Source organism: Oncorhynchus nerka, linkage group LG27, assembly GCF_034236695.1.
Source record: "Oncorhynchus nerka isolate Pitt River linkage group LG27, Oner_Uvic_2.0, whole genome shotgun sequence".
Lineage (NCBI taxonomy): Eukaryota > Metazoa > Chordata > Actinopteri > Salmoniformes > Salmonidae > Oncorhynchus > Oncorhynchus nerka.
Window position 1 is genome coordinate 26,684,188 of NC_088422.1, and position 9,606 is coordinate 26,693,793.

The following is a 9,606-nucleotide window of genomic DNA, read 5'->3' on the forward strand; positions in this document are numbered from 1 at the left end:
AAGCAGATGATAAGCTACAGGACTGTTTTGCTATCACAGACTGGAATATGTTCCAGGATTCTTCCTATGGCATTGAGGAGTACACCACATCAGTCATTGGCTTCATCAATAAGTGCATTGTTGACGTCGTCCCCACAGCGACCGTACCCCAACCAGAAGCCATGGATTACAGGCAACATCCGCACTGAGCTAAAGGCTAGAGCTGCCGCTTTCAAGGAGTGGGACTCTAACCCGGAAGCTTATAAGAAATCCCGCTATGCCCTCCGACAAACCATCAAGTGTCAATACGGAACTAAGACCGAATCATACTACACCGGCTCCGATGCTCGTCGGATGTGGCAGGGTTTGCAAACCATTACAGACTACAAAGGGAAACACAGCCGAGAGCTGCCCAGTGACACAAGCCTACCAGACGAGCAAAACTACTTCTATGCTCGCTTCGAGGCAAATAACACTGAAACATTCATGAGAGCACCAGCTGTTCCGGACGACTGTGTGATCACGCTCTCCGCAGCCGCTGTGAATAAGACCTTTAAACAGGTCAACATTCACAAGGCCGCAGGGCCAGACAGATTACCAGGACGTGTACTGTGAGCGTGCGCTGACCAACTGGCAAGTGTCTTCGCTGACATTTTCAACCTCTCCCTGTCCGAGTCTGTAATACCAACATGTTTTAAGCAGACCACCATAGTCCTTGTGCCCAAGAACACTAAGGTAATCTGCCTAAATGACTACCTACCCGTAGCACTCACGTCTGTAGCCATGAAGTGCTTTGAAAGGCTGGTCATGGCTCACAGCAACACCATTTTCCAAGAAACCCTAGACCCACTCCAATTTGCATACTGCCCTAACAGATCCACAGATGATGCAATCTCCATTGCACTCCACACTGCCCTTTCTCACCTGGACAAAAGGAACACCTATGCGAGAATGCTATTCATTGACTACAGCTCAGCATTCAACACCACAGTGCCCTCAAAGTTCATCAATAAGCTAAGGACCCTGGGACTAGACACCTCCCTCTGCACCTGGATCCTGGACTTCCTGATGGGCCACCCCCAGGTGGTAATGGTACGTAACAACATATCCGCCACACTGATCCTCAACACAGGGGCCCCTCAGGGGTGCGTGCTCAATCCCCTCCTGTACTCCCTGTTCACTCATGACTGCACGGCCAGGCACGACTACAACACCATCATTAAGTTTGCAGATGACACAACGTCGAGACAGCCTATAGGGAGGTCAAAGACCTGGCCGTGTGGTGCCAGGACAAAAACCTCTCCCTCAACGTAATCAAGACAAAGGAGATGATTGTGGACTACAGGAAAAGGAGGACCGAGCACGCCCCCAATCTCATCGAGGCTGTAGTGGAGCAGGTTGAGAGCTTCAAGTTCCTTGGTGTCCACATCACCAACAACCTAACATGGTCCAAGCACACAAAGACATTCATGAAGTGGGCAAGACAAAACCTATTCCTCCTCAGGAGACTGAAAAGATTTGGCATGGGTCCTCAGATCCTCAAAAAGTTCTACAGTTGCACCATCGAGAGCATCCTAACTGTTTGCATCACTGCCTGGTATGGCAACTGCTCGGCTTCCGACCCCAAGGCACTACAGAGGGTAGTGCGTACGGCCCAGTACATCATTGGGGCCAAGCTTCCTGCCATCCAGGACCTCTATACCCGGCGGTATCAGAGGAAGGCCCTAAAAAAATCCAGCCACCCTAGTAATAAACTGTTCTCTCTGCTACCGCACGGCAAGCAGAACCAGAGCACCAAGTCTAGATCCAAGAGGCTTCTAAACAGCTTCTACCCCCAAGCCATAAGATTCCTGAACATCTAATTAATGCCCCCCCCCCCCTTTACACCACTGCGTCTACCTACATGTACATATTACCTCAATTACCTCGACTAACCAATGCCCCCGCAAATTGCCTCTGTACCGCTACCCCCTGTATATAGTCTTGCTATTGTTATTGCTGCACTTAAAACTACTTGTTACTTGTTACAAAAACCTCTCCCTCAACGTGATCAAGACAAAGGAGATGATTGACAAAGGAGATTATTTCTGATACATATTTTTTAAACTGAATTGTTAGTTAGGGGCTTGTAAACAAGCAATTCACTGTAAGGTCTACACCTGTTGTATTTGGCACATGTGACTAATACAATTTGAGTTGGTTAATTTATTTTCATTGAATAATTTCCTTATATGAACTGTAACTCAGTAAAATCTTTGAAATTGTTACGTTTATATTTTCGTTCAGTGTTCAAAGGAAAATCTATGCTTTTAAAGGAGCTCAGCTGAGGCCAAATTCAGCACTACTGAGTGGACAGCGCAGTGGACAGGGAGACGGTATGTGCAGCCACGTAGAAATAAATGTTTCATTTGGAAGCTTTAATTTTCATATTGATCAAATGTAAAACATATTTACCAATGCATTTTAAACAAATTGAATGGATAAATTAGCATTATTTAGAGCCCCCCCAAAGTTGGACTTTTGTTGCATTTAGGGGAGCGGTCTCATTTAATTTTTTATTTAACTAGGCAAGTCAGTTAAGAACAAATTCTTATTTACAATGACGGCCTAAGAGCAGTGGGTTAACTGCCTTGTCAAGGGGCAGAACGACAGATTTTTACCTTGTCAGCTCGGGGATTCGATCTAACAACCTTCCAGTTCCTGGCCCAACGCTCTATCCACTAGGCTACCTGCTACTCATTCAGGGAAGCTGATCCCCCACTGTAATTCACACCCTGCTTTATCTTTCATATCAGCAATAAATAATCAAATAAAAGGTTAAATTACTACAAACCTTTATAGGGTTAGGGCTGGCCATAGTTCCATGTTAGCTATCTGCATCTCTGAACACCTGTGTGTAAACAAAGACTGACACCACCGACTTGTTGTCACCGAAAAATACAGTCAGCTCCAACTGTTAAAAAAAGTGTACAGTAAGTGTATATTTTGCATTTGGAAATTATTTTGATGTGATATGACAACGACTTTATGTTTCTAGAACCATACAGCAACTGAGAATCGATTTCACGTTTAGATGGAGTATTTGGCTGTTTTGGCTGCCAGAGCCAATTAGTCTCTGAACATGTTAAGGTCCTTGTACTATAAGGATTGATGTTAGGCTCCTTTAGTCCATAAGTGTCTTTCACATCCCATATAGTAGCTAGTTATGCAATAAGGCACGAGGGGGTGTGGTATAAGGTCAATATCCACGGCTTCAGGCTGTTCTGATGCACAACACACTGGAGTGCCTGAATACAGCCCTTAGCCGTGGTATATTGGCCATATACCACAAATATAAATTGGTTACCAACATAATTAGAGCAGTAACAAGAAATGTTTTGTCATACCCAGTTAATCAGCATTCAGGACTCTAACCACTGTTTATAATAAAACATATATGGCAGTAATTAATTCAAGGTTGAGCTTACCTTGTAATCCTCAAATAATTGATGAAGGAGCATGATGCAAATACAATTCAAATGCCAATTTCCCCCTAAAAGTTTATTAGAAAGATTTAGTCAACATTACAAGAATGCTTTATTTCTTCATTTAATTCAGCACAAGACTTGTTTTAAAAATGGTGAAGATGCAAGAGCAGAGTGAGGATTCAATGTCCTATGATAAAGAAAGTTATACAGAAATAAACAACTAAGTGTCTTGTGATATTTCCATAGTTGTTTTAAGAACCATTAATTGCATTATTGACATTGACAGTGAGAAACAGGTGGTGACAGAAATTGATGAAACATGAAATGAAAAAATTGTGAAACAACTCTGCACAGCTTCAAACAAGGCATCTCTGTGCATTATCAGCCATATTGTTACATTGTTCCTGGTTGAACAGTCATATGTGGCAAAGACTAGTTGCAATGGAGTGCAAAACACCTGAGGTTTTCATGGTGAAATATCCATTTACCCTTGTGGACAAAACAACAAAACATTTTGCTTTCATCAGGTTGGAGTGGATATCTTTTCAGTATTGGCAGCACAAAGGGCAACCAACCCTTCAGACGCGAAAGACAAAAGCAGAATAGAGAGCAGGACATAAGTCCACTCATGCCACCTTATTTCTTGCCTTGCTTGGTGACCATGTTCCGTGGGGGTGTGACTGGACGGCTGCCATTTGGCTTCTTCTTCTCAGCGGGCTTCAAAATCTACAAGTGGAATGGACACAAGTAATCCAACCTAAGATGATGTTTTGCCCACTGCAATAGTCTTTACATCGTACAATTTGACATAATGACAAGATTGGTTATAGCGTTAAGATCTCCATACACTAGTACTAATACAATCATTGACACATTTACATTCCCGCGATAAGACAGAGTACATTCATGATGAAATACTCACCTGAAAAGAGCACATGAGGGTCTCATCCACACTCATCATAGCACCAGCATTGTCAAACTCCCCGCAGTAGTTGGGTGCTGAGAATAAAGTCACAAGCTGTCGCTTGGCGAAGAACTCATAGCCGTCCTCAACAACCTGCCGAAAAAACAACATTGATTATAGTTGGGTTAAAAATAAAAACAATGCATTCAACTCCAGACAGTACAGTACAGTGAAAGTATGCAGACATACCTGATGGGCGCGACAGATCAGATCCAAATCATGTTTGTGCAGGAACTTTGCCACAACTTCTGAGCCAAAAGTAAATGAGACGCCTCTGTCATTCTCTCCCCAGCCGAGGACATCCTTGTCTGGATCTGACCAGAGCAGGTCACACAGGAGGCCCTGGTCGGGGACGTCGGTGGGCCGCATGACGCGCCTGATCTGCTCCATGGACTGGAGGTCTGGTGACAACCCTGAGAGACACAGAAGGAGATGAACAGCAAGAATAAGGTTAATTGCAGTAAGAACTTGTTGGTAAATGAGAAAAAAAAATGAAATAAAATAGTATTTCTCAATATCACAGCAATGTCTTAGTGTGTCCTAAAACAGGACCACTTCTCTTCATGTTTAAGGATTACTAAAATGCAACCTACCTCCATGGCAACAGAAGATCTTCTCATCAACAATGGCAGCAATAGGGAGGCAGTTAAAGCAATCTGTAAATGTTTTCCAGAGCTTGATGTTGTACCTTCTTTTACCTAGAATAATAAAATATAAATTTTAGGATGATAGGAAGCTAGGCAATGCGTATATGACGGAACCTATAACAAAATGCAATTTATGTAGATACAAAGACTATATTCTGTCAGAGAGTGCAGGGTTATGATTATTACAGCCACCACATATCACTCACACTCATCATAGAATCCATATATTCTGTTGATGGAGGCACACTCATGATTCCCTCTCAGCAGGAAGAAGTTCTCCGGGTATTTGATTTTGTAGGCCAGAAGCAGACAGATGGTCTCCAGAGACTGCTTCCCCCTGTCCACATAGTCTCCCAGAAATAGGTAGTTGCTCTCAGGAGGGAAGCCCCCATACTCAAACAGCCTCAATAGGTCGTAATATTGCCCATGGATGTCACCTGCAGAAGGCAAATGATTTCAACTTCAAGTTCTACACATCCCTCATTGGGATAGAAGACACTTCATGTAACAGTTATGTTCACCAAATATTGATGATTACTCACCACAGATCTTGAGGGGGGCTTCAAGTTCAAGAAGGATAGGTTGGCTGAGAAATATCTCCCTGGACTTGAGGCACAATCCTCGGATCTCGTTCTCCTGCAGCTGCACATTCTTACCAGGCTTTGCTCCCCTGACTTAAAATGAAACAATCGTGATGAATCTACAAGCAAAGATACAGTATCTACCTAGTGCGCCATCATACTCATTGCCATGTTGTCTGGATAGGGGTGTGAGTGGTGACCATCATTTCAGATTTCTCATGTTATTGACTTAATCGTTCACTGACTGACTGGGGCAGCTAGTAATTGACTGAGACAGTGCCCTGGATCATGTAGCTAAAGTAACGTTAGTTACATAGCTAGCTAACTACTTTGAATTAACATTTCTTAATGTGTTGACCGGGACAAATGTCAGGTTAACATTAGCTAGTTAGATATGGGCAACAACAGCCTTAACTAATGTTAGCTAGTTACTAGCTAACTTTAGCTTAGCTAGCTACCGATAGCCAGAGCCAACCTGCGTCAACTAACGCGTTATCTAGCTAAGGCTTGCCACCAGTCATCTAACGAAGTAAACATAATATTGCATAAATAACGTAAGATTAATGTACTCTTTCCTTACCTTCTAAAAGACGCTGGATGATACTGTCTATGTTGAGTTTGTCAACATCGGCCATGGCGACGTAGAAAAAAATGGCTGAGTGAGCTGCAAATCTAGTGCTGGTTAGCTAACGTTAGCTAGTGGTGGCTACGATTGGCTAGCTTCACTAAATTGCTGGTTCCAAGAACGTGTAGCAATGACACCCTGTTATTTGGTTATCATACAAAGTTATATTATACCTAGCTAACTACTTCAACTTCTTAGTGTTATACAAAACACCTAATATTAGCCGTCTACCGGGACAAAATAAACGTTAGCCTATCTATTAGCCGTTAACGATGCCCTCTGATCTAGCCACACCCACTTTCCTACTTCAGAGGAATCTGCCCGAACAACCTTCTGGGTGGATTTGATGGACGCTGCCATCTACTATGCTGGCCTAAAATAAACTACCCCCCTAGGTGTGCCATACTGTGACACCCGTGCAAGACTCCTGCCACAGTGCCAGTCTCCGTAGAACTTGATTGTCAATGACAATTTAATTACTGTGATTTTCCTCTTCCTCAGAAGAACTGATTATTTTACTAATAGCCAAGCTTAGATTTATGAGAGAGGAGCAGGCGTCTGGTAACAATACCAATTTCAGACACCTCATTACTTGTAATTGACCATTCGTGTTTTTGTTGCAATATTTGTATTGATAAATCTAAGGTTTTCAAGTGCACATCCTTGTTCACAGGACAAAACATTTTGGGAATTTCTGAACAAGATTACAAATCCACACTGTTGTGAACCTAGACTCTCTAGATGATTTTAGAACGTGTACCAGCTGGGATTGGTACAGTTCAATTCATCTGATAGATCATAGTTACAATTGGATCTATATCCTGTATGAAAATGGATTATATGCGATTAACCTGAAAATCCTTTATTTACAAGATGATCATGCACATCTCAAACATTTCCAGATAGCTTTGATGAGCAGCGGGGCGACGTGTAACAGAAGAGTTGCAAGGACAGTTAGCAAGAGGTGGATTTATTCCTGGCCCTTCTCTTCCCCATGTGTGATGTAGATCAGATTCTTGTAGTCCAGGTGTCCAGCCACATCTGGAGGGAAGGCGGTTGTAACGGCCGTTGGCGGAAGAAGATGAGGACCAAGGTGCAGCCTGGTAAGTGTTCATTTTAATGGTAAAACTGAACACTATCAAACAAGCAACAAAAGCACAACCTAAACAGCTCCGTCAGGTGCAAACACACAAAAATAAAAAAATAACTACCCACACCACACAGGTGGGAAAAGGCTACCTAAGTATGGTTCTCAATCAGAGACAACGATAGACAGCTGCCTCTGATTGAGAACCACACCCGGCCAAACAACACAGAAATCAAAAACATAGAAAATGAACATAGAATGCCCACCCTAGTCACACAACATCTGCTCCATCTGAAGGAATAGATCACAAAGCCTGTTTGAGAATATTATGAAAGTGGTTTTGCTTAGTATGTAAAAAAATAAATATCAGTGATGATGGTTCGAAACTTTTCGCGGGAGAACCCATCTGCCTGGGTTGTTAACATCTCAAATCGAATTGTATTGGCCACAAACACGTGTTTAGCAGATGTTATTGTTGGTGTAACGAAATGCGTGTATTTCTAGCTCCAACAGTGCAGTAATATCTAACAAGTAATATCTAACAATTTCACAGCAATACACACAAATCTAAAGTAAGGAATAGAATTAAGAATATAATATTTGAACAAGCAATGTCAGAGCGGCATAGACTAAGACACTGTTACACTGTTATTTTATTATTAGTATTATATATATATATATATATATATATATATATATCTCCTTTATTTAACCAGGTAGGCAAGTTGAGAACAAGTTCTCATTTACAATTGCGCCCTGGCCACAGAGTTACACATGGAGTAAAACAAACATACAGTCAATAATACAGTAGAAAGATAAGTCTATATACGATGTGAGCAAATGAGGTGAGATAAGGGAGGTAAAGGCAAAAGGGCCATGGTGGCGAAGTAAATACAATATAGCAAGTAAAACACTGGAATGGTAGATTTGCAGTGGAAGAATGTGCAAAGTAGAGATAGAAATAATGGGGTGCAAAGGAGCAAAATAAATAAATACAGTAGGGGAAGAGGTAGTTTTTTGGGCTAAATTATAGATGGGCTATGTACAGGTGCAGTAATCTGTGAGCTGCTCTGACAGCTGGTGCTTAAAGCTAGTGAGGGAGATAAGTGTTTCCAGTTTCAGAGATTTTTGTAGTTCGTTCCAGTCATTGGCAGCAGAGAACTGGAAGGAGAGGCGGCCAAAGGAAGAATTGGTTTTGGGGGTGACCAGAGAGATATACCTGCTGGAGCGCGTGCTACGGGTGGGTGCTGCTATGGTGACCAGCGAGCTGAGGTAAGGGGAGACTTTACCTAGCAGGGTCTTGTAGATGACCTGGAGCCAGTGGATTTGGCGACGAGTATGAAGCGAGGGCCAGCCAACAAGAGTGTACAGGTCGCAGTGGTGGGTAGTATATCACATTTACATTTACATTTAAGTCATTTAGCAGACGCTCTTATCCAGAGCGACTTACAAATTGGTGCATTCACCTTATGACCTCCAGTGGAACAGTAGTGCATCTAAATCTTTTCAGGGGGAGGGGGGGTGAGAGGGATTACTTTATCCTATCCTAGGTATTCCTTAAAGAGGTGGGGTTTCAGGTGTCTCCGGAAGGTGGTGATTGACTCCGCTGTCCTGGCGTCGTGAGGGAGTTTGTTCCACCATTGGGGGGCCAGAGCAGCGAACAGTTTTGACTGGGGCTTTGGTGACAAAACAGATGGCACTGTGATAGACTGCTTCCAATTTATTGAGTAGGGTATTGGAGGCTATTTGGTAAATGACATCGCCGAAGTCGAGGATCGGTAGGATGGTCAGTTTTACGAAGGTATGTTTGGCAGCATGAGTGAAGGATGCTTTGTTGCGAAATAGGAAGCCAATTCTAGGTTTAACTTGGGATTGGAGATGTTTGATGTGAGTCTGGAAGGAGAGTTTACAGTATAACCAGACACCTAGGTATTTGTAGTTGTCCACATATTCTAAGTCAGAACCGTCAAGAGTAGTGATGCTGGACGGGCGGGCAGGTGCAGGCAGCGATCGGTTGAAGAGCATGCATTTGGTTTTACTAATGTATTTAAGAGCAATTGGAGGCCACGGAAGGAGAGTTGTATGGCATTGAGGCTCGCCTGGAGGGTTGTTAACACAGTGTCCAAAGAAGGGCCAGAAGTATACAGAACGGTGTCGTCTGCGTAGAGGTGCATCAGAGACTCACCAGCAGCAAGAGCGACATCATTGATGTATACAGAGAAGAGAGTCGGCCCAAGAATTGAACCCTGTGGCACC

At 43.0% G+C, this 9,606-nt stretch overlaps 1 protein-coding gene across 1 annotated transcript; it reads right to left on the minus strand.

Moving 5' to 3' along the window:
- Nucleotides 1-3,492: 3,492 nt before the first annotated feature.
- On the minus strand, nt 3,493-6,535 carry LOC115111486 (serine/threonine-protein phosphatase PP1-gamma catalytic subunit A). The gene is made up of 7 exons (XM_029637580.2): nt 6,219-6,535; nt 5,600-5,731; nt 5,264-5,494; nt 5,004-5,108; nt 4,600-4,823; nt 4,369-4,503; nt 3,493-4,172 (listed from the first exon to the last, which is right to left on the minus strand). The coding sequence occupies exons 1-7, from the start codon at nt 6,271-6,273 to the stop codon at nt 4,083-4,085; spliced, it is 972 nt and encodes a 323-aa protein (XP_029493440.1). The 5' UTR covers nt 6,274-6,535; the 3' UTR covers nt 3,493-4,082.
- Between the last annotated feature and the right edge of the window lie 3,071 nt (nt 6,536-9,606).